This window comes from Mauremys reevesii, linkage group 11, assembly GCF_016161935.1.
Source record: "Mauremys reevesii isolate NIE-2019 linkage group 11, ASM1616193v1, whole genome shotgun sequence".
NCBI classification, from domain to species: domain Eukaryota; kingdom Metazoa; phylum Chordata; order Testudines; family Geoemydidae; genus Mauremys; species Mauremys reevesii.
This window is the reverse complement of record NC_052633.1, coordinates 43,926,199-43,953,060: the sequence shown is the minus strand read 5'-3', so window position 1 is coordinate 43,953,060 and position 26,862 is coordinate 43,926,199. Positions and strand designations below refer to the sequence as shown.

Sequence of the window (26,862 nt, the reverse complement as noted above, 5' to 3'; positions counted from 1 at the left end):
GGCTCCTTATTCCAGCAGCCTTAAACCTTCATGGCAGTTTACCAACATTTTCATCACTTTTTCTTTTACAAAGCAAAAGAACTGATAAGCTCTCAGGTACCCAGGATTTCACAGTCGATGGCTGGCAGGCAGCCAGCTTCCCTCACCACACAACTGATTCGGGCCACAATGCAAAAACATACTGAATTTACCAGACAGCACAAAACTATTAGAATTTTGCAATGTGTACAAGTCAGCAAGTTGTTTCTGTCTTTACATATATAGACTATTCTGTTTAGTCACATCTAGGAAATGCCTAGATCTAATAAGAACACTGCCAAAAGAAGCAATTTAAAATCAAATGAACACATTTATAAAGAAGGCACTACACTAACTAAATTGCACTGACAATTTAAGATGTGTTGTTAAGAGCGTAATACAGAACTGAAATGAGCATCAAGATATTTTTGAACTGTAGGGTAAATATATTATCTGAACGATAAAAGAGCAAAAAGACAAAACTAAATTTACACTGTTATCCCTAAAATATATTTATAAAACATGTATATAACTTATGCTGGTTTATATCTGCAACGATCAAAAACCTGGAGGTGCACTGCAAACATATACACAAAACGAGGTGCCAATATAAGTGCAACTCTTGTAAATCTTAAGGAATTCCCATAACCAAAACAAAAGGGAACTTTATTTTTTCTCTCTTATTTTTAAGCAAAAAAAGTATGTTTTTAAAGTTAAAATAAAACATAACTACAAGTCTTTCGTTATGACAGCCAAGGCTCAATATCTATTGTTTGAATGGAACTCTCTATTTATTATTTTCATAGCTCACTAAAGCATACTTTGAAAACTAATACAATGTGAAGTTAAGAGAATCTAGAATACAAATCTTTTTTCCCAAAAACAAAACAAAATTTCTTACCAAATTATTAACTCAGATCATGACAACAGAATCCCACCTAAGTTAAATCTGAAAGATTTTTTTAAAGTGTATTTAGGTGATTAAGTGCTTTTTATTATAATAGACGGCGGGGCTAATCGAGAGGGAAATTATCAGTTATGAGGCGGGGGAGGTGGATTTAAAAGTACAACTAAGCTAGTGCGATGGCTCAGTACTCCAGATCACCAGTGCATTGACCCTCTGTATCTCTGAGTCATTAGCTGGAATCCCAGCTCTGCCTTTAGGAGTAGGGATTTGAACTCACACACCGATGTGGTGAGATTCAGGATCTTGAGCATGCCAGACAGAAGGGTCATTCTCCTCAGTGATGAGGAGGACGGTTGCCCCCTGGGGAGGGGAAAACTAGATGAGTGACTGTCGCACGATTCAAGCAATGGACATGCTGCTGACTCAGGAATGGACACTGACAGGCACCACTGCTTCAGTCCAAATCACTCCTAGTGGGAGTTGTTTTAGGGCACTGGTGCTGACAGGTACATGCAAAAGTCAGAGGGAAATTATATACAAATACTTGTGTGTGAGTGTATGTATGTGTATATCTCTATATAGATACACACGTGCACGTTATGGGTAGATACTGAAATAGGTAAAATTGTTTTCTTTTTCTAATATTACATTTTCAGCTTTGGCAAAACATTCATATAGCAATTTTTTTTCTATTTTACACACAGACTAGGGAATGTGTATGTATCACACATACATATGTGTTGTAGCCTGCATACATGACTGTCAACTTAAAATGCCATTCTCAAATTTATATGCAAATTCTAGTTCTGCTAAAATAAAAACATATTTCAAGTAGTTTATGATGCCAACACATTATTCTCATGAATGATTCCTAGTAAACTGTTTATGCCAACTGCTGGTTGCTTTTGTTTTGTTTTTATGATTTATTGGATGTTAAACGAACCCACTTAAACTATAGTTGTCTGTATGAATCAGTAATTTTCATGTTTCTAATTAAAATGTAAACAGTGTAATGAAGACATCAAGTTTTTAGGCAAATGTCTCATCCAATGCCACTTGGGGTATGGTAATTACTGGAGCAGATCTATGGATGCTCCTGAATCCTCTACAAGTCCAGATTAAAAGCATTACTGCTAAACCTTGCCTTTTACACCAGGGAATTGCGTGCTCTAACCTATTCCCAGTTTGCTTACAGATGCATATCTGCACTACCCTTTATAACTAGTCATTAAAAAAATGGAAGTTTACCACATAAATGGAGCAATTTGTGTTTAAAAAAAAACTAATACAGAATTTAAAATAAAACCTGCTTTCAAGAATATGATTACACATAACACAAAAACTCATCAACTAACTGCTCTGTTAAGAAAATAAAACCAACCAAAAATTATTATATAGTTGGAATGACTGGGATTTTTATTTAAAAGAACACGATTGATATTTTAAGACTTAGAATTAAAATGATTGTCCCACAAATTTTTTTTTAAACCTGCTATTTAGAAAAATACAAAAATTATTGTCCCTTCACGGAGGGTAAGTGTAAGTGGCTTAGATTCCTTATCGCCTCAAATGCAAAATGTGTTTGATGTGCCACTGAAAATCTTTTGTCATTTTTGTTTCCGTCTCAATGTCTGTATCTGAAATTTGTCAGAATTTATCCTAAAGCAAATGACCTCTCCTACGTATACTGAAGGAATACAAGTCCTCTCCTGCTTACAATTGTTAATTGAGCCTGTCTGCTGCAACATCTCCCCCCAACCAAATAAATCAGCATGCTTGTTTTACATATTTACTGACAAGCACTTGAATAGTCCTCTATTTTATTACAACACTGGGAAGGAGGTGTCTCCTTGAAGTAATGCATCTTCTCTTTCTCACTGTGCTATAAGCAGTTAAAGCTGCAATCCGCAGTAATATAAAGGGGTCTAAAATGCCTGGTACAAGATTTTTTTCCCCATTGGACTCAAAAGTCCATATTCTGACTAGTATGGCCAATTTTCATATTATTTTTACATAAATGCTAGACAAGCATGTCTGCTTTGCAAATCTGGATTGTGGAGATGAGAGTGCAGAGAGAAAGAGAGAGAGACAGAGAGAGAGAGATTGTATAGTAGTGTGCTATTTTACAGTCTATGTTTTATTATTAAAGTAGTATATATAAATAAATGTGTATTCCCTGTCAGGAAAATCTGATCTTAGATTGCACCAAACCATAAAACATCTGGTCCCTAAATCATAAACTCCTTAGCACAGTAAAGTAAAATGTTACATTTAGGTGTTTGCTTGAAATGTATTCTTCCAGCAATAGCAGATTAAATTAGATAAATAGTATTCTGAAGGCTAACGCTTCATACCATAGTTGTGTTCTAAATGACAAGGGTTGCAAGCAAAAGCATCGCTTTTATTTAGCTTTGTGGAGGAAGAAAAAAAAAAAGCACTAAACAACATTTTATTGAAATGTGGATTAAGACAATGGGGAAATCCTAGCCTTCCCTCCAGTTCCGAGGCCACGCTAATCAGGTGTAATTTTTAATGAACACTAGCGGTTAGGTGCTCATTCAAGGTATTTCATTAGTAGGTTATTCATTTAAAATAAACATTTCAACCATATCAAGCTGTAACCTTTCTTGAAATGTAAATGAATGGTTTAAATGAGAAGATTAATAAAGAAGGGACGTTCCAATTCCAAGCATGGCATGCTATGTATTTTTAAATTTGTCTATGCCAGATGCTGTCAGTCAGAACAAAAAACTGTCCAAGCAGACAATCTGTGCGTCTGAATGTTGATCATGTTGGAAAGTAAAGGGGGGAGGGGGGGAGAGTGTGTCAAGGATTCATGGTCCTTCATCTTTGCAGTAGAGCAAACACGTCTCTCAGTATAGCGACAGACAGCTGCTTCCACTTTCTAATGTGCCCTAACTTAGATCACTGAAAGAATTGTCAGCACTCAGAGAAACACACAAAGATAACACAGCCAGCTGCCATGAAGGGGGAAACAGCACAGCTCAGAAGAAATGGGATTTGTTCCATTTGCATGATGCTGGCTCCCTTGGGCCCCTTTCTTTCAAATCCAAAACACAAAAGACAACACTTAACATATTTGCTTAAAGATGACAACCTCATGTTGATTTCATTTGGATGTAACAGTGTCAGGATTACAGATATAAGAATATATTATATCTGTAACAGAGACTGACAAATGTATCCATCAGTGAAACTGTCTGATTCATCTGCTTATACAGCCATTTTACCATCCCAAGGGTGCCATCTAAGTAGTAACTTTAGAAGACTGAAGGTCTAATTTTATTACACCACATTTCAACCTACTAAACAATATTATTTCTAAAATAGATCATTTTTATTGGAAGTCTCCCTGATGAAAAATCCAGTAGACATCGGAGAATTTATTAACTGTATGGGTCCTTTGAACTCAATATACTGCCCATTTTAAGCAACTTCCTTTATATACGGTCAAAACCTAAGATCACATAATTGAAAGTGAGTTTAACACATATGTAATAATAGTATCATTTTAATATTACATCGTGGTATCTATTTTAATAATACATCATAGTCTGTCACTATTTGAAGAGCCCTGGCTTGGTATTCTGAAACTGTTTACTTAGACAGCTTTAATGTACACTTGCCTCAGTGTTGTGTCAATTCTTCAGTAGGAACTCTATACATAATTATTGTTCTCCGATACATTTTGGTCATCTACACAATATGTAGAATATACGTTGGGCAGCCTAGAAGACATGTGAAAGATTTAAAACTGAATAGACTAGCCACGAGTCATTACAATACAGTACAGCTATGGAAACGGTGATCCAAAATGAAGTGTGCATGCTTCTATGATCCTCTTTTCTGTACAGTTGTATGGATTGGCTCCTTTTCAAATCAAATTAAACAATTAGGCAATAGCTTGACTTTGTTTCCAAATGCATTTCTTTGAATTGTTAAAGGGGTTCTTCCCACCTTCCACACCTCCAAATGAATGTGAATAATGAAACGCTGGCCAGATGTGCTGCTTTGTCCAGAGGAACTCTAAACTGCTTGTTGCTATCTGCTGGCACATAAGAATTGCACTGTAATTCACTAGATTGGAGTTGTTTTGTAAAATGGAGTTAACTGCTGTACGTGGAATTTCAGCACAGCAGATGGTTACCAATCATTATTTTCAATTTGTTTAGCTTCAAGTAATGTAGGGTGGGATGGGAGGTGGGGGGAGGGGTTAGCACACTGGCTTTCAATAAACTAGTGCTAGGTGGTATAGCGCACACACAAAAATGTCTTTCCTTCCAAACTATAGTGAAGCTAAGCAAAAACTGATTTGATAGAAAGAAAACACATTTTAAAAGGGACATTTACGCGTTGGTCAATCATGCCCTATTTGTGATCTAGAGTACATTTTAAATATTAGAAACGGATTGTAAAGTTTCCAAAGATAAATTGTTTCTATTCACGTCTTGCCATCATTCATGTTTAAATCACTCTTCTGTAAGTGGCTCAGTTGTTCAACTGGAAATGGAAATGGAACCATTTATGGACTAGTGCACATGAACAAAATTAAGCTGTAAATATCTGGGCAGGGCCATTATTGACGTCTGGAAACATCTGGGCCCAAAGCCCAAGCTAAACCCCACTCCCACCATGTTCAGGTAATTGCTTAGATGATTTATAAACTTGCTGTTTCTATTAAAATAGCTTTAAGATAAATGAAAGCCACTGAATTTCTGTGTGTGTGTGGCGGGGGGAGGGGAGGACAGGGGAACTTCTCACCCTTCTTTGGAAAGATGCAACATTCCTGCTTCAAAGACAGCACTCACACCTTTCTAAATTCAGAGTAAAGGCATAATACTACAAGAAATGTGCCCATCTAGTCACAACATTTGAGTACATATGTTGAATTGTTTAGGGACTTAATATCATCCTATCAAAATTCATGTTTAAGGATTTTATTGTATACCTGTTGGGTTTTTTTACTTCCTATCAGAATTAATATATTTGCAGCATATTCATGAGATCCATCTGAGAGTCTACATACCTTAACTACCCTGACTGACTCAGTGAGCATCACCCCAGATATGGAGTCAATACTCAGCATTTAGACATCAGGCTTTTGGTGAGGTCACAGCACCTAAGATCAAGTGCTAGTTTTGACAACATTCATCGAAAATGGTTTTCAGAGAAACTTGAAGACAGGAGCCGTATTTCTGGACCTGACAGCAGCATATGACATAGTCTACCACACAGGGCTCTAAGTCAAATTGCCAAGATCACTCCCAGCATGGGTAGTCAACATAACTGACCTCCTCCTCCACAACAAACATTTCCAAATGCTCACAGGAGACAGAATTAGCATGTGGAATGACAAGCCAATGGTCTACTCCAAAGCTCTGTGCTGACTCTTTTCAACCTGTATGAACTGAAGCTCATCTAGACACACAAGTTCACATTTGCTTAGGCATGCAAGCATGATCATTCCCAGAACTTGAAGGCTCCCTAAAGACTGACTTGATTAAGATAGCAAATACTGTACTTGGTTGCATTTACAATCAAGTGTGACCAAGACAATTTAAAGTGTGTCCCGTCTTTACGACACAAGAGCAGACCAAGAACAGAATGTATTTCTCAATGGGTATTACTTGAAACATGAATCCCATCCAGTTTACCTTAGAGTAACCATAGATAGATCTCGCACATATCTTAACCACCTGAGGAAAACTGTGGCTAAGGCAACAACCTTCTAAGCAAATAGGCCAGCACTTCATTGAGAGAAAATGCTCAGACTCTCTGATCATCCTGTTTAGCCTTCTGTAACTCTGCAGCAGACTACTGAGCTTCAAATCCGGCTCCTTTCATCTGACATCAACTTGGTTGATACACAGCTACATTTAACCATGCACATAGTAACTGGGATGATTTGACCCACACCAGTACCGTGACTGCCCATCATCACTCCTCCACACAACCGTTGTGAGGTTTATACAGCTCGAATGGTTGAGAAGATCAGGGCAAACCCACGCTACCACTATACAAAGACCTCTTCAACCACCCAACAGCACACATGTTGTCAAGGAACCCATCATGGGCTCACTTGCCCTGGCCAGATTTCTCTGTGACGCCAATACGGCATGAAGAATGGTCTGCAGCTGATGTCAATAACCAACTCTTATAACTGACCAGCCCACGCATGTACCCGGCTTTGATTTGCCATGCAGCTCATGAGCCTCTTTGAACCTATTTTGAATGAGACAGGGTCAATGTGCAGCCAGCCTTCATATCTGTCTGTCTGTCCTTGGCCACAGCCCAATGTCACCCATCATTGACAACTGACCTCTGACCAGATTTGATGGTGGTCTGAGGGCTCTGCACTTCGCTAATGAGGCTGCCACAGATTAGCTTGGCAAGCTCTAAATCTGATAAGAAGACCCTTGGGCCACATGACTAAAAGCCAAGATAAGCAGAGGCACTCAGGCTTGACTCTCCCCACCCCTTTGCTATGAAAGGGAAGGGACAATAGATAGGGTATTCGCCACAGGAATCTCTTCCATTCTGGAACTCACTCAGCCCAAACCTGTCAAATTTCAGGGCATATTGTAGAAGTCATCTATTTTACAGGGCTGCTGAGAAAGGTTGAGGGTACTGGTTTTCAGGTGGAGCGGGACAGGCATATGCTGTCATGGTACCTATCATATATTGGCTGCTAGGCTACATTTTATTTCTTCTTTACTAGATCATGTTGCTGGGTGATATTTTGTGATTGTAAATATAACTATTTTCAGAGCACAAGATCTTCACTGTAAAAAGACGTTTTATATTTTCTACCATCTATTTCAAATAAATAAATACCCTAACTGCACTTCCAGCACTCTCCCACCACCGTTACTACCTCTTCATATAGTACTCAAAAAGCTGCATGGATTAGATATGGAAAAGGGTTAAACATGCAGTCCTCCAAGTGCTACACTTTTTCATGTTATTGAACTTTCTATGTCATACAGCCTATTGCACAGCCCCAACATGCAATCCTGCACTAAAAACCAAGCTGGGTTTCTAAGCATATGCACAGGTTAAAGTGACACACACTAGTCAACTCTTAGGGGGAAAAGCATCAGATGACTCATGCTGCAGCGACACCATTATTTCTCCAGTAAGTTAGCTATGCTTTGTCCACAGATCATTAAGATGTAAAAATATGATCCAGCACTTTCCGGGATTGGGCTCTGTCTTAATAAAAGGCTTCTGCTTTCTCATGCAGCTATTTATCCTTACACTGTTGATCATCCATTCACATTATGCAGCAAGGAGAACAAACACTTTACATATATGACTGTATCAAACTAGGAATTCGCTAGTGAATCCTGCATGTTGTCAACTGTTCACTCTCAAAGCTATCTGTTTGACAGACCTTGGTTTAGCTTCACCTATGAAGACTGCATTTGAATTTTTTTTTTAAATAGTGCTTTTCAAAAAGAGAGAAAGAACTGGTTGACAAAGGATTAAACGTAGGTCTCTTGACTATAGTCTAGGTGACTGACAAAATGAACCAAAGCACTCCCCTAAGCTTTTACTTCCATTCTTAGATTCTCCCTCATTCTTTATTATGCTATCTAGAACTACGTTGTGCTTCCTTATTGTTGAGATTATCTATCCAGCTTCAAATGTAAAGCTGTAATATATTCATGCAATTAACTAAGCAAAATTTGTCTATAGTAACACACTTATCTGTGTGATAACCTGGAGGGCCTAGGTTCAATCATCAACAACTGTAGATACTTTTCTCCTACACAGAGTGTGCATGCTCAAACTGAATTTCAATATGAATTGCCAAGATAACATCTAGAAGTGTTTCAGTACTAAAGTGCTGCAATTGGAAAAAAACTAGTACGCCTTCAGTAAAGGTTATTGGCTTGGTTGGTGACTATTATGTATGGAAGGATCAAAAATGGACTTTTTTGGGTGGGGAAGGAGAATGGTTATTTCATGATGCCAGAGCCAAGAATCTTTTGTCTTTTTTTGTGGGGTTTTTTGTTTGTTTGCTGACATCTCCACGTTTGAAGGAAAACCTGAAAACGAAATATTGGGCGTGAGTCTCCTCTCTCCTACACAAGTTTTGTGGCAGTGTAACTCCACTAATTTCAATGGAGCTACACCACCATAACACCGGTGTATTGGACTGGAGAAACATGGTCTTCAACTAATTATCATTTGAACATTTGATGAATTCTGATTTCCCTTAAATTCTATAATATCACTTGCTATAGCACTAATGACAGATACAAGAAAGAAAATGGCATGGGGCATTCACAGAAACCAAATGGATAAAGCAACTGAACTTAGGACACAGGAGAGCTCCTGAGTTTAACCCCAGATTAACTCTTTATTACCTAGATTTTAGTACAAAAATGAGTTCACAAGTCTCAAATACCATAAGCTTGATTCACGGGGAGTATTTACATGGACAGTCCCATTGGGTTAAGAGACATCCATTAATTGTTACGTCAGTGAAGTGATTACACCAATTGCTCATTCACCACAGTTGATTTAACTTTTTGACCTCATAGAGGTTATCACTTTAAATACATACATACATACATAAAAATTACCATGGCAGGATATTTGACTCCAATATGGTATTTCTTATTTTAAGTAAAAATAGGTAACAGTAAGTATTTCTTTTTTAGAAACTGTGATCACTACACATCCATTTCTTCTTAGATTACTGTCATGTTATAAAAAAGGCACACAAATCTTATACTTAAAACAAAAGTTTTTAACTTTCTAAAGCACATTGCAGTGTGCAGATCTGCATTCACTCTTGAAGGCTAGACAGAGTGAGGCTGCTGGAGCATTAGAATGCCCTCTAGAGGCTGGATGTCTGGCTAATTAACTTTCTGATATTTTGCAAAATGCAGAGGCAGCTACATGCATTGAATCTATGAATGAGCACTCTTCTTTAAGACATATGTTCTCAGACATCTTAAATATTAATACTGCAAACAAAACCTATACAGGGTTCCTGGCTACTATAAATATGAATAGCACAGGAAGGCATAAATTAAAAATCCATTAAATAATCAGATCATAGGTGCTTGGGCACAGTGCCTAACATGTATAGATCATCTGGATTTCAAACATACCTGCCATAGATGTACTTAAAAAAAATAAAATAAAAAAACATAAAAAGGATTTATTCCTATCTACTGAACAGTGACTCCGTTAAGATTCTAATATATTTAAATTACCCCACAAAAATTATTGCTATCCACATATACAGTTCTATATAACTGTGTGTATAGATTCCCAAGATGCAGAAATATTTTGAAGGTAATTTTGGGGCCAAATTCTGCTCTAGTATGCACATAAAGAGGTTCTATGGAGTTATTCTGTTCTTACATCAGTTGAGGATATAGACCACGGAGTTCTTAATAACTTAGCTCCACCTGCATCTGTCTGGGCAGAACTCATGACATAGCAAATCAATCCATCTGTCTACAGCATCTTTCTTAAATGGTACATTACTTTTATTCTTATTATCTTACTGTTGACAGCAAGTGGATCCTATTCAGCGTCTCATGAAATAAAACTTGTTTGCCTGAAATTCTGCATGTAACCATCCACAACACCTGAAAAACCTATAACAGCAAATCATATTACAACATAGAAGAAATGTTTCCTGACAGCAGTCATCCTAAGCAAAATGTGCATATACAATGTTTGATTTCTTCCAGCAATTTTCATCTAGGTAATGAATACATTAATGGCTATCCAGTTATCATGTTATAGTCTTTTACATAAAAAAAATTCACAAAAACGCACTAGTTTGATATTCACTGATTTAAAAAAACAAAAACAAAAAACTATTACCACATAAATGCAAAAGAAAGAAAATAGTTATTTTCACCTCTAAAGGGATAGTGAAATGATAAATTAACATCATTAATGAAAACCTTACAATACTACCATACCTACCATACTTGATTTGCCTGTGGAAATTACCATTATACGACAAAGCGTATAATCTGTTCTGATTGGTGAGGGGGGAAGGTGGGAAGAAATCAGTCGTTAACTACTACTAAATGAACAGTTTTCCAGTGCAGTTGTCTTCTAATTAAATCTAAGTGTGGAGCACAGTCACTGAGATGTGCTATAATAATTTGTTTGGGCTATATTTTTCTCCCTTTGTTTTTCCTTCTCATGCTCTTTTTTTGTTTTGTTTCTTTCCTGCTTAGCAGAATACCTTGTATCTTTTGTAAAGTGAGCAAGAAAAGAGTTTCTTGCAAATTCCATACAAAGGCATATATCAGTGGCCATCCCCCTTGACCCTCTTCAGAAATGTAGCTTATCAACTTCTTAATTCTTTCTATTGACAGGTACCAGCTCAAAACCTCAGTACTGTATCCCAACCTCTATTCCAAAAATCCAATCTTACTGAAGATAGTTCAACGTAGTCCTTTTATTAACAATAAGATAGCTAAGTCAATGGTGCAGAACAATATCCAGTGGTTCTGTATTCCAGTAGTAAGTAGTTGCAGAGAAAACTAAAATTAGTCATAAGGTCTTTGCAATTTAGCTCCCAGCAACTCATAAGAAAGCTACCTATCATGAATACAACCGATTACTGATATTCAGACAGCTTAGCACCCAGTGAGGATGTTTTTAAGTGGTTGTCAGTTTCTAATAAGTTTATGATCTTACAGAAAAAAAAAAACTCATCTTAGTTAGAGATGGAAATGATTTATTAGATCATGGAGTCTATCCCCTCTGTCATTACAGCATATAGTTTACCTGGTAGAAGATCTAACAGATATTAAATGGAACAGATTTAATTTTTTTATTAAAGCTAATATTCAAAATCAAATTTACACAAGTTAAGAAGGAAGGTACTGTACATCTGGGGTCAGGCTTGAGTTATAAGAAGTTACAAGTATCAGTTACAAGGTTCACAAGATACATACATAGCACATAACCAGCATAGACCCAGATTGGGGTGTGGGAGTTTTTAAAGCGTCAGTGAATAAGTGATTTCGGGTATGCCACCTACAGAATGTATTTAGACACCCTACCCATGTACCTATTCACTACAAGAAGTCAGGAAGTGGGTTATTTTCCCTGACCAGCAGTCTTGTTTACTCGTCCTAGTATTGACGGTGTCCCGTGATGTGCTCCATGTAGATGTCTCTGGACCACCTCATGGTGTTGGACACCATAAGCTGTCTCATGAGCCGGACGTAGCACCAACTCACTCCACACGCTCTCAGCACCAGCTCGTTGTGGGGGTCCCATGCGCCCAAGGCTCCCACGACCAGGGCATGGATCTGGACCTCGTAGCTCTGAGCTCTTAGGGTGTCAGCCAGCGGGATGTATTTCAATACCTTCTGAGCTCGGGCCTCGTGGAAGACCGGGGACCTGTTTTCGAAAGGCACCGTGATGTCCACCATTAGGATCCTCTTCTTTTCCTCACTAGTCATGACGATGTCGGGTCGCTGTTGGCTGTCCGTTCCAGGGATGGCGGAGTCAACGGTGATCTTCCCCAGGGATGGCAGGACAGCTTTCACCAGCCGGTTCTGGATGGTGCTGCCAGGCTCCGGAGCGGTGCTTACAGCCACACAGGACGTGGGGCAGGGTCTTGTTGGGATAGCCACACTTCCTGCAATGTTTGTCCCAGTTTCCGTGGCAGACGGCTCTGTTGAGGGGAACGCAGTTGAGCCAGACACAGTGGGCGAACCGCCAGCCGACGAACCTGGTGAAGCTGCCCCTGGGGAGGAAGTGGTTGCTGGCATCCCACTTGCTGGTCTCATGTGCCCAGAGCTCCCACGACGAGGTCGTGGATCTGGACCTCGTAGCCCTAGGCTCTCAGGCTGTCGGCCAGCTACACTTGATCTTAGTCAAAAGACAGAGTTACATGAATGTCGGTAATGGTGTCTATGAGACTCCACAGAATGTATCGGCCTTTAGCTGCACAGCATATTCTTCCTGCATTTATTAAATTTCAAATATAAAAGGCTTTCACAATGGGAGGAGGAAAGCAGGGAAAGTAACAGAATTGCTTTGAAAGAAATGGAGAACTCTCATTTTGCAAAGATTGCTCTACATTAGCCAGGCTTAAATAACGGTATTGCAAATTGAGGCCCAGAGAAACTGGGAACATATAAACAAGCTTTGTCATTCACACCCCAAAGGGTTTTGGGGGTGATTTAAAATGTCTGTAAATCTAGATCATGGGTGAAACGATTTTGTTCCCTTTCTTGTGTCACTCGAGCTGATCCAGTGCTCATGCCAAAAACAAGTTCATTTTTAACTCAAGAGCAAAGTGACAACTAGTTAAAAATGCCCATTAGCCTTGTTAAAAAAAAAAAAAAAAAAAAAAAGTTCTGCTCACCCTGGTATGCTACTTTTACTTAATCAACCCCTTCAGTATTGTAAAAAAAATAATAATAAAAATAAAACCCCACAATACTAGGTTTAAAAGAAAAGGAAAAGGAGGGCATGAAGTCACTTGAGGAGATCCAACCTTTCCAGTGTAACAGCATAGCTAATTATTTGGTTGCAATTTAAAAAATATTTCAGTATCACTAGACACTATTATCTGTACGTACAGCAATCACATGGAATAATGAAGGAATCACTTCTTAAAGTCTTTAAAATGGGGGAAGGGACGTGGATATATATATATATATATATATATATACACATACACACACACACACACACACACACACACACACACACACACACACACACCATTGTGTAATTGCTTGTAAAGAGCTTGGAAACAGCTCACCTCTTCCAGATGTATGTCAAGATCCTAGGTTTACTTTCGCACAGCTACAAGGTTTCAATACAGAACCCAATTCACTCTAACCTAACTCACTTCTGATTATTATTAGAAACTAATTATTTTAGGCCATTTATCTTTGTAGCAGTTATGCACCATTAAGGAGCACAATGCCCGTAATTGTTTAAAAAGGAAGAAGTAAAACCAGGAAAAGTTTCTGTAATTAGAATAACATCATCTTTTTAATGTTTTGCTAACTAGCTGCAATGTTTAGGTTTATAAACCAAAGCACACTTCCTGAATTACAGTCAGCTTTAAACACTCACTGTAAGTTCACTAACAACAAGGGCATTTGAGTTCTGCTTTTTAGCTCTGCTTTTTACATCCCAAAAACTAGGAGTCAAATTCTCCTCTGAGTTCCACTGAGAAAACCCCATTTGTGGCATGACAAGACAGGCACATCTTATAAATCAAGCCCAAAACTTTTCAAGTTCTGATTTTGGAATGCTCTACTTGAGCCATCCAAGGCCTGGTTTCCAAGGGCACTCTACAAACTGCCAACTCCAAATGAAATCAGTGGAAGCTGAAGGAACTCAGCAAATCTGATAAAGAGCCAGCCAAAATCAGAGACCCAAATTGCACTTCCGAAGTTAACATGAGACAACATCCCATGATCCTCAGAGGACTCCATGTTTGGTGAGGGAGAGGGAAGAATCAAACTGTACCTAATCAAAACCAAGACAGGAGGGTGCACTACAAATAAGACTATTTTTAACCACAGTTAACCATAGCAATAGTTTTACTATAACTAATTTAAAGGAGCAGATGTGTCTTTGAGAAAGATATATTCTGCTAATTACTTGAATGAAGGACTCAGTTGAAACTATTTTCCCTTTACTTAAGTCCGATTTTGAAAATTACCATTATTCTATGATATAAATGAAGTTGTCCAGTGAGTGGAAGATATATCACACTATAACCCTTTCAACTTGAGTTAATAGTTCAAACCATATAAGCCTACATTAATAAGGTTACAGTTGCTAAAAAAATCATCTGCATAAGCATATATTCATGCACAATTTGCATTAGCTATATTTGATCTAGATCATCTAAATCAAGAGTTTGTCAATTCAACTTGCTATACAATCCCAATTTTTAAAAAAAAGACACTGCATATTAAAATTTGCCTGTGAGATGGCAGTGTCATTGACAGATTTCTTATCACCAGACAAACCAAAACCCAAATCCTGAAAGGTGCCGAGTATCTACAACTAAAGCCAGGGGGATTTGCAGATGTTCAGCATTTTGAAGGCTTTATACAAACAGCAATGCCATATGCGATAATCTGAAAACGGGCTGAAAAATCTCAACACCAGCATTATGGTACAGTACTAGCTCAATTAGCATTACTGCTGAAGTTGTGAAAATGAAGAATGAAAAAACCTTGTACATTTTACACCTATGACAAACCACCGTGTGGCATAGTGTTGTGAAATGTTAAAAAAAGCAGTGTTGTTAACAAGACAAAAATCAAGAATGACAAGATTGTTACATCAACAGTTTCAAAATATATTTACACCTTTCCTTTATTAAAATACTTAAGTAATTAAGATTTATCAATCACCCTCTATATAGACGTAAACGATTACTTAGTTGGTAACTTTAAGACAGAATACCTATACAGTTTTTACATTTGTTTCAAGTTTGTGAGTATTTATGTGTATATTTTCTTCAGTGCTGCATTAACAGTGATAAATACACAAAAGCAGATTTTATAAAATTATAGAAAGAAAAGTCATTGTTTAATTTATTTTCAACTGCATAGTTAGTAAGTGGTTTATAGTCTGCTCTCATATTCAAAGTATTTGTCTTGCAAGTTCAAAACTTTAGTGATTTTCTGATTGAATTGCTGAGAGAAACCGTTCACTCATTTTCTATAATTTTTTTATGTTTACAGAAATGTTAATCTGATTCTGCATTTATGAAGGACACCGTGTATTCATTTAATTTTGAATTTATGTCTTACTCAATTATGTACATAAGGCAATCACGCAAATTAAAAATTCTTCCGCAAACTACACACAGATCTTTAAATAATAATGAAAACATAATATTGTTCGTTAGCTAATTTCATAGAAAGTACACCTCTACCCAGATATAATGCGACCCGATATAACATGAATTTGGATACTACATAGTAAATCAGCACTCCGGGGGGGGCGGGGCTGCACACTCCGGTGGATCAAAGCAAGTTCGATATAACGTGGTTTCACCTATAATGCAGTAAGATTGTTTGGCTCCCGAGGACAGCGTTATATCGGGGTAGAGGTGTACTAGATTTATTTACCTTCTAGAGATACACATAAGATCCCAACTGTGCTGATTTATACAGCAACATTACACTACTTTTCTTTTAGGTTCCCATATATGTGAATAATCAATGGAAACAGAATTTTATTAATAATTAAGCCAATAAATGAAGAATGTATTTTTACAATTCTGTATACAGTACGTAGTCCACGAAAGGCCAACAACAAGAGCTTCAATTTCTTTTCCTTTTCAGAAACAATCTTGTAAGTGTCTAAGTACTGGAGGACATAAAAGAATAGTTACTTCTATGAGCTCTTTTGATATGTCTCTTCATGGTGGAGCCATCCATGAGTGATGGGAGATATCTCTTTTGAAAATAAATGGTGCACCTTCAAGGTGCGTTCAGAAACATTCTTGCTGGACCTTCCAGTATGTCTCAGTTTTGACTTGAAAAGGATACAGTACTTTATTTTTAAATCTGTTTCAGGTATCACAATGTGATACCTTTTATCAGTCAATACCTGCAAACCTTGTTCTCCCAGCCTAGACTAAATGTTGCTTTCTACACGTCAACACAGGAGGCTGAAATAATTAGGTTGCTGAGGAGGGGATGGGGCAATTTAGAATGGGTGGTGACAGTAGCCTAACAAACTAAAGTTCACACTTTTAACATGACATACTGAAGGGTTAATGTTACTGCAGATAAAGGTTACTTTTCCTCCATAAGCATAGCTGTCACACACATTTATATAGCAGTACTATCAGTTCACAACAGTCAAAATGTCAATACAAATACTATTGTAAGAGACTGATTATATTTGTGTATAACCCTCTTTTCCCGTCACACCGTCTGTTGTCACACAGCAATATTAAACAATTGTTGGAAACCCTCCTCCCCCCTTCGATCTATAAGCCAAAATACACTTATTTTAACATAAGCTGTACTGTGCACAAATGTCAATGTAGAAATAAACAGCTCTTTTAACTTGATTAATTAAGAATTAAAACTAATTGCATAAACCCTCCTGTCATTCATTAACGATACCCATTTGCTTGCATTCTGGGATACAGGAGACAAGTTGAGACGATAATTTTGCTGAGAAGGGAAATGATGAAGTCATTTACAATATCTTAAAAAGGGGCAACACAACTATTCATCTGACACTCCAAAATGTATCAGGAAGAAGTACCTTTAGGTGACAGTTTGCAATTATTGCTGGGTATATTTATGCAATCTATCCCCAACTCTCCCCCCATAAATATATATTTTCAACTTCCATTAGAATTAGTAGGAGTTACAAATGTATATCAAATTTATTCCTAGGTATTTATCAAACAGATGATACAAAAAAGTTTAAATACAATGTAAGAAACAACAATTTTAGATGACCAAGTCCCATTGAATGCATGTTCTCACTGCTAGAGTATGAAAGCAAACAACATGCATATTGCTGAAACCCATTTGTCACCACCAAACTATAATCAGGTTGCATGTGCAACAAAATATTTTTGTGTCCAAAATATTGCACAAAAATTGTTGGATGCAGTGGCAGTGTATGCCACCATTCATTGTGAGGCACAGTATGTATATAAGGTGAGCTGTGGAACGAGCATATGAAACCTAAATAAACCACTTGTTTTAAAAAACAAACCATAGGAGGATTGATTATATGTTCAAAATAGAATATGAAAAGGTTACAAAAATAGCAACACTAATTATAAGTGGGGCAAATGAACCTCCATGGCCAAAAATTTACTGCTACACTGAAATAATCTGGCTAATATCTATTTCACAGGGACAATTTGGTATTGTAATAAATTAGATTAAGACAGTGGTAGTATTTGCTGTACTGTATCTTAAAGCACATGACTGTATTCACATGATTTAATAATATCAGAAATTGCTACTTCAATAATGTATTAATATGGCCTTTTGGATTATGTACTTGAAAATATGCTATTTTTAAAAAGATAAATATGCAATTGGTATGACACTAATCATTTTTAAATATAGCTGAGACGGAGATGAGATTTTTTTTCCCCATATGTAAAACATTTTAAATTGAAATATCATTAAGTTTTATTCCTGTATTTAAACAAAGGGAAAAAAAACTGTTTTGGGCGTCCTATTATACAAACACTAAATAGGCATAGTAAGAAACATTACAGATCTGATTACAAATTGTTTAGTGTTGTTGAAGTAGTTTGACAGGTATAGCTACTAGTACCTTATGAACAAATGTGTATATTATCATTTTCATATTATCTGTGCCAAACACATCATAGCAACATAATTCTATACAAAAAACAGAAAAATTCAAATTCTCATCACTGTAGCCCAACTGCGAGTAATGTTAATACAGAGTATTACTTTCTGATACTCCTCATATCCTAAAACTGAAAATTGCAAATCTAATTTCCCTCCCAATTTCTGGAGTCTGTGCTATCCCAAATCAGCCATCTATATCTCCTTTCACTATTATCTTCAATGGTCAAAAAGTTGGTCTTACTAACATCAACAAGTATTTACAGATCACAGAGTTAAGGCACCATACTAGTTTGTAGGTTACTGCAAATATAGATCTCCCTCTAGGAAACACAGTATACACACTCTCTTTAATGTGCAGATTGTGCAAGGTGCTGAGCACCTCTTAGGTCTCTCAGACTCTTAAAAACCTCCTGTGGCCTCTCAGCTGTTTAAGGGCACCTTGAAGGATCAGACTTTGTATTTGAAGAATTTAGGAATGTAGCATATTGCAGCTGGATTTTTTTCCCCTTCCTCTTCTGTTCTAGCCACTATCCTTTAAGGATACAGATTAAAGTGAGGAAGATGTTTGTGATGTTTTGGGATTTAGAGAGCGAATGTGCAAAAATGAATGCTTGCAAGAATTTGGAAGCAACAGATATTTTTGTGCTTATATTTCTCACTCACACAACCTTAAAATAGGGTAAAAGGTCAGATGCCATGTTGAAATGGAATCAAATACTCTAGTAATGATTTTCAACTTGAAAGACATTCCTTCACCTAGCTCTATTTATTGAGACTTTTTATTTTTTACTTAGAGAAAATTCCAAGCTTATTCCCATTCTAAATTCCCTGAAGTGATCTTATAAGGAAGATAATGTTTCACTTAAAGGATACCATCTCTAGCAGCAAGAGTTTAATATTCTGAAACAATATCAGGGATATGCAATCCTGAATTTACAGCTCTTAAAGTTACCTTTATAGCTACACATTTTGGATCAGATGCGTATCTAAAATTCCATATATTTTTATATAAACAGATTTCAAAAGGAGCTTTCAATAGGTCAAAAATGGTATTTTATTTAAAAAACAGTGGGCCAGATCCTCAGGTCCTTTGATGCCAATCTATACAAATGAAGAATCTGGCCCAATAGCTACAATTTCAGTTCAAAGTTATCACTATGAAAATTAGACTATAATTTTGTTTCTCATATGCTGTCTCAATAATAAAAAGGACTTGAGTTAATATATTTCAGATCGTTCTAGTGTTATCTTTACGCCTTATCAGTGACTAACTACTGATTAATCAAATATTCTCCATCAACAGTATACCACAAATATTTGCAGAACAATTTTCTCCAATCACAAAAAAAAAAACAAAAAAAAACCCCAAAACAATAAATCAATGTAAAATTCCAGTAATTAAATTTATCAACTCCATGGTAATAAATCTGGCACTTTATAAAAGTATTATGTGAAGTTTGTTCTCTTAAGGGATATATTGATTGAGGGCAAAGAGCCAAATATATTTCTATTATTAGATCTGAGAATGCTACATTAGACCAGCATGTTAAAAACAACATACGTTTCACACACACAGCTCTCATGCTGATTTTGTACCACCAAAACCATTCCTAACAAGCAGATTAGCTGATTAATTGATGATTAAGACTGCAGAAGATCAGTCTTTACATCTCACACTTCTTATATGCATACATGTGTTTAACTTATTGACAGCAAGCATTAAGAATGATTTTCATCTAGAAACTCCCTTTTAAAAGCACATGTAGGGCATATAGTCAAAAACAGATCTTTAACTATTTTCCTGCACCATAAAATAGTCTAAGCTGGAAAGTGAGGTTTTGAAGTTCAAGCTTTGCTACCTGAATCTACACGATGAAAAATCAATAATTGTACAGTTAATAAATTAAAAGATGAACAACATCAGAGGAAGAGGATTGCAGCTGTATGCAACTGCTAATGAAACCCCCACAAAAATCACAGCTAACGATCTCATTGTTATTACAGTACAAATCTTAAAATGTTGTGGGGTACAAATGTATAATCTATTCAGGAATATTTTTTCATTAATTTTTTTACACTGTGTTCGTAACATGAGCAAGTAGTTGCAGAAGAGTTTGTGAAGTTCCATTTTTTACTGATTGGTATAAAAAAATGCTACCTTTTGATGTACATCAAGAAAAAATAGAAAGAAAACACTTTTGACTCAGCTCAAAAGTAAAAGTCTTTAAAAATCAACAGCTAATGATTAAAGATTGTCTTTTTCGCTGACAATTGTGTGAGCAAAATATTAATAAAAAATCTTTCTATGCTACTACAATTAGGACAGCAGATATCCCTGTATTTTCACAGATGTTCCAATGGATAATATAAACAACTGGATCCTGTACTGTACGTATCTTGTTGGGGGAGGAAGGGGGGGAAAACACCAGGTTTGTGTAGGAGTCATATCCTGTTACAAACATCAAACAACAATGAGGCTTTATTACCATGCTATTATTCCTTCATATCAAACATGATTAATTAGCAAGTATAACACTCACCAAAACTCCCACCACGCTTCTGTTTGCTGCCTATTTGCAAATGGAGCTATATGGAATATCAAGCAGCCATAAGCAGTATTAGTCTCACTTATTGGAGGCGGGAGAAGAGAGAGAGAGAAAAAAGGCGAGAGACAGAAAAGGTCAAAGTGCCCTATTTACCCAAAAATAAGGATATTTTTAAAATACCTATGTAGGAACTTCCTTGATAATCTATATTATCTTCATGCACAATGAAGTAAAGGAAAAAGTTGAAAACAAGTTAGCTGATGTACAGTTCATTCAATCATTGAAAATAAACTGGATAGGTACTTTGAATGTACAGTTATTGCAGTTTTAAATAAAAATACAGTACTTCAGTGAGAATGAAAATGTGGCTCACATAACTAAAAAAATCTCAGTAGAAAGAAGGTGAAAAGGGGGAAGATAAATTTAAGAAGACTCCTAATACAGTATGTTGCAAGCTATGCCATCCAAATGCTACTTTACTTGCCATAAAACACTGTGGCAGTAGGAGAAACTTTACATTACGGGGGATGTGAGGAGGATGACAAATACAGCATGAGAAACACAAGACTGAAATGAAGGAAAAAAACAAATCCCAGTTTTCTGCCATCAAAACTTTGTAAACAGCACCACAATAGCAACAAGGAAAAGGTCTGTCAGTTTGAAAGCAACAGATGCACTACTGAGCAAGAAAGCATGCCTGATAAAATGTATGAACGTACAGATACGTTTTTATAAGTATGAACATAAATGCATGTGCCACACATTCAATGTTAAAATTTTATTATGGAAAAAAATGACGAATATCTGATACCTCCTTATTTTCCTCGGTTCTGTACCACAGTGCAGTAGTAACAAAATTTTGGTTTGTCATACCCAGAGAGAAGTGATTTTTAAATTTATATTGGTCCTAGTCTCTTTAGCTTTTTCAGTTTTATAAATGTAGGATAAAAAAAAAAAAACATCAAAGCAGTTTCCACCTCCAATCTAACTTTTAGAGGATCAATGTGACAAGTCGCTGCTTGATAGATGTTTCTCTTGATAAACGACTTGTTCAAAAGAGACATTGTAGTTTTCATTTCCTGACCACAAAACACTTTTAATTTGCAACAGCAGAGCTGCTCGAGTGTGACTAGTTCCCACTTTCCAGCCTTTCAGGTTTGTGGCTGTGTCAGGCCACATAATTGGGCAAAACAAAAACTAGAAAGGAGGTGCATCTGCTGGCAACAATAATTGTATCAAAACTTTTCTTCAGACATGTAACTGATAATATTTCATTTAAGAGTGGGCTTTAAAAACAAAACAACATACAAACTAGGTAAGATTTTCTAGGGAACAAAGCACATCTTAAAATATTTATCTAAATGCCTTAGAATATACATAACTGCCTAGCACTACTATGTTTATTGCATATTTCTGATATTATTATTATTATTACTACTATCATCCAGGAATCACATTGAAATATCCACCTGTCCACACCATCCAATTTCAGCTCTGAGCATACAGTCCAATTCCCGATTTAAAATTTATAAATGTAATATCCTCCTCATCACAAGCAGCAGTCCAATCTGCTCTGAATATATATTACAGCTTTAACATCACAGAGGGAAATTTCCCATCTGGCAATCACATTCGCTCCAACAGCTCTAGGAGAAGGGGTGGGGGGAAAAAAAGCTGTGCCCCCTCTCGCTCCTCAAAACATTTCTCAGGGCAAATTATGTGCATCTGAAATAAACAGTTGCCTTATTGATCGCTTTAAAGTTAACAAGTTCCAAATGCAAAATTCATTTAGATCATCCCCATTGTATAGCAGTCCAGCATGCATATTATATATATATACACACACACACAGTCACCTACAGTGCCAAAATAGGAGTGTACATTGTGCAACTGCTCTCTCAATCCCTTTCTTGTATTCAGATGCGTTATTATGAGAAATCAGCCACCACACACTCCAGATTCCCCCCTTCCCCAGTGTTCTCTCTATCCTTATTTGTTACTATCACATGCTATTAAAAGTCAGCATATCTCCCCACCACCACCCTTTGCTTGTACAAAATAGATTAATAGCTGTTTCTGTTGCTAGTTCTCTAGTCTTAATTGCATATCTGGAAGTGTACATACTGCACCGCAACAAGGTCTATTGAAATCCCCCATGCTCCATTTTATCTGACTTTTTTGGGGGGGTAAAGGGAGGAGGCAGATGGGACTGCTGGGGAGTTGAGAGTGAGAGGTTTAAAAAAATCAATTTGAGCACCTGATTATTTCATTCTATTACACGTTAACAATAAAGCAATGACAGCCAGACACATGTACACTAGCATAAAATATCCTGCTCATCCACAATAAACAATCGATCACAACTGTATTTTTGTTTTGTTTACATGCAAACCATTTCCTCCCCCATCATCAGCTAAAACCTGCGGGAACTGATTACGCCAAAAGTGGGGAAAGATCAGCTGGAGTTCAGAGAAACAGTCAATAATATAATTAGTTTGAAATAGAAAAATACTATATTTTAGCCATGTGTATGTGTATATACAGAGACATATAGGTGTGTGTATGGATTCGTTACTAAGCATTTTTCCTTCTCCAGTCACTGAATTTTACTAATTTACATACTATTTGAGTTCGGTGGTGTTTATAGTGCACTGCTAGTACCATGCAACTTTAGGTTTACAATTGAGATCAATACAATGGACAAAACTAATTCTAAAATCAAAGAAGAAATGATAAACATATGATAGCAAGAAAAAATGCTTATTTACACAGTTGAAATTTTACCATTAAACATTAGATTTATTGCTAGTCATATTCACATGCAAATTCCTCAGTGCTTTATCATGCTATTTAAATTTGTCTTTGCTATTTAGATGCAAAGGAAGTAGATCCCAAAACGGACATACCATAAACACTGGTGCTACTGATCATTTCTTGCTGGCAGCACAAAAAGCTGAATTGGATTTTTCACAAGCAGGAATTCCAAAGGTTGCTTTTCATTAAAGCCACTTTTCCTCTCAGCTATCAAATGTCACTGCCTTGAAACGTGGGCCCTTTCGTCAGGTATTCATTTAACCTACATGCATATAATTAAGTGGGAAAGCAACATCAACAAAAAGGGGATCTCAGATCACAAGAGAAGAAAGAAAGGAAAAAAAGCACATGACCAGGAATGCAAGTCCATGTCAATTTCACTCACTCCCATTGAAACTAACAAGAGCTCCAGGGAGGATAGTAATAGGATCAGTGGATTGTATATACCATTAAATTATACATCTTTCTCTCCGTTCCAAGCCAACAATACGCCCACCACGCTGTACCCCCTCCAAGATGATGTGCTTACATTTTACTGCAACAGCTCCTCTGACATAGTCATGTCCCCCCAGCTAAGATACTGCGATTTAACCCCAACTTTTGTTCTTCGAGATTCTTATTTGCACTTATTTACTTAGAAGTTAGTTCCCTGAGAAAGCGTAGTCCCACATTACCTGCACTTTATTATGTTTAATACAACTTAAAAATAAATCAATTAGAGGAAGGAGGTGGGAAGGGATCTTGCAATCGCGAACTCTTAATCTCCCTACTATTGTTGGCAATGATCAAGGAGGAAAAAAAAAACCATGCACTGCAATTGTATATCTGTACTTTCCAGACTACAATTAGGAAAGCAGGCTGGAAATATTTACTATATTAAACGATTGCAAATCAGATTAAATATTTAAGGCACAAGCAGGCGATTTTTAAATATATATATATATATATATATGTCTGTCTTGGATAGCTTTAAGATTATTTTTTTTTTAATGAACGCTGAAAAAATGCAAAGGATCGTCTTACCTGCAGGTTTAGTACGAGAACGCGATAGGTTAGAGTAGCATCGATCCGCTGTGTTTGCTGATGAATGGGGGCTCGGGTTAAGTGAAGGTGCCTATGATTTGAAATCATTCCAAGTTTTTGAAGGGAAGACTGACTGCAGCCTCTGCCATGTTGGAATTTCAAACCCAAAACAGCTGCTTTGCAAGGAGCCAGCATGCCAGCAGCTGGACGCCTGCGCAGAGCGCCGCCGAGCCAAATTCAAATCACTTTCACACTAAGAGCCAAAGATCAGTTTTCAAAGGGGCGAGGGGTGGGGGGACACGCAGGAGATTCATGTGCAGGGAGAGCTCAATGGCTGCGCTGCACAGGGCCGTGGCCGCACAGGTCATGTTACATGGCAGGGGCTGCTGCCGCTTGCAGGGGAACACGCCAACACGGGCTGGAGGTGGCCGGGAGGTCATGGCAAAGCAGCCCGGGCGCTCTCACTCTCTTTCCTCTGTGGCAGCGGGGGAGTTGGGATCCCCACTTCCATCCCTAGCCGCTGCCTCCCGCCGCAGCAATGTGCCTAGAGCCGTCTCCCCCTCAGCAGCGCTGTCTCCATGTCCCACCCCATCCCCCAGCGGCGGCAGCAGCAGCGACTCCCGAGCTCCCTTCCCCCACCCCCTCCCCTGAGCGGAGGCAGTGTCTGCAGCTGCCCCTCGGCAATGCCCTCTGATCAATAGACTCGGTCGGCATGGCAAGCTGTGGCAGGGTCACCCAAGTGTAAGAGGGGAAAGGTTCAGTGGGCAAAGGAACTAAGGGGGGCCCATGGCAGTGCCCAGCATGGGTCTGGGGGAAGGAATGACACAATATTTTTTATTTAAATAAAAATGGTCCGCTTCTTCCACCCCACTCTCTGGTGCTGACCATCTGGGGCTTGGCAGCCCCATGATCCTGCCTGTCAGCTGTGATATCTCAGCCTTTCTTCCTCTGGTCTTTAGCGCCAAACACACACACACAGACGGGCACACACCCTTCTCTCAGTCCTCAACCCGAGAGGTCTCTCTCACACACACATGCCCGGTTCTGGAAGAATAAGCACAGGGTGGGAAGGCAGACGGTCCTCAGTTCTGAACCTAGCTCTGCCACTGACTAGTATATGGCCTTGGGCAAGTCCCTTCACCTTTGTCTCAGTTTCCCTATCTATTAAATGGGGATGGTGATATCTACCCAGAGAAGCAGTGTGAGGATTAATTAGTCAATGGCTGTATAGTGTTTTGAAGATGTAAAGTGCTATAAAAGTACTAAGAATTCTAATTCTCTCTCTAGCCAAATTCATGCCTGTGCCCAAACTCCACTCAGCAAAGGGATGAAGCGAGACACTCAAGGCTTTATGCCATCTTCACATTTCCCTTTTATGCAGTTAGAGCCGCCTCAATGCTTGCCTACGCTTAAAATGTTACAGCGGCACAGCTATGCCACTGCCGCTGCACTGCTGTAGCACTTCAGCATACACATTACCTATGCCAACGGGAAGGGTTCTATCAGAGTACGTAAGACACTCCCCGAGAGGCGGTAACTAGGTCAACAGAAGAATTCTTCCATCAACCTAGTGCTGTCCACATGGGAACTCAGGTCAGTTTAGCAACACCACTCTGGGGTGGATTTTTCATACCCATGACCAACCTAATTTTCTAGACCAGGCCTCAGGAGTTGCCTTAACTTGAATCCAGCTGTCAACACCTTCTATGAGATATCTGACAAGCAGAAACAAGCAAGGCATAGGAACACTCCACCCACACTTCCTTTCTCCAGCACATCCCCAGCAGCTTCAGTGGAATGACACAGAACCAGCTGCTGGGAGGAATCTGCCAAAGGGTTAGGGTTTCCAACCTCTTTAGGCTGGCAGACCAGGCATAAAGTGGCCAAACACCACAAATCAGGCCATCTCTCAAACACACCCCTAACGCGCGCTCTCTCACAAACACTCAGTTTTATTCCTATCAATCTCTCACATAAAACACTCTTCTCTCTATCTATGTCTGTCTCCTACTCTCACAAACCATTTCCCCCTCCTCTTTCTCTTGTGTACACACACAATCCCCATCTCTGCTCACTCTCACCAGAACAGGAGGGATTCCACAAGGACGATCTTCATTCCTGCTCCCAGGGCTGGGGAACTTAGGACTACAAGAGGATCTTTATCTTTTTCTGTGCTATTAGGGAGGCAGAC

General features: G+C 38.0%; 1 protein-coding gene across 5 annotated transcripts in view; it reads right to left on the bottom strand.

The window, feature by feature from the left end:
• FIGN (fidgetin, microtubule severing factor) overlaps positions 1 to 26,862 on the bottom strand; it is a 442,763-nt gene that overhangs the window by 83,009 nt on the left and 332,892 nt on the right. For 2 of the 5 annotated variants that reach the window (XM_039495352.1, XM_039495350.1), the window contains exons 1-2: positions 24,672 to 24,908; positions 23,741 to 23,910 (exon numbers count right to left, since the gene is read on the bottom strand). The exons of 1 other annotated variant lie outside the window; for it this stretch is intronic. Coding sequence is in view for 1 of the 4 variants with exons in the window: in XM_039495344.1 (XP_039351278.1) it covers positions 23,741 to 23,765 (25 nt within the window). In the remaining 3 variants the exon portion in view is untranslated. Of the gene's footprint in view, positions 1 to 23,740; positions 23,911 to 24,671; positions 24,909 to 26,862 lie in introns of those variants that run through there. 2 more of the 5 variants (XM_039495344.1, XM_039495353.1) reach the window with 2 other exon arrangements.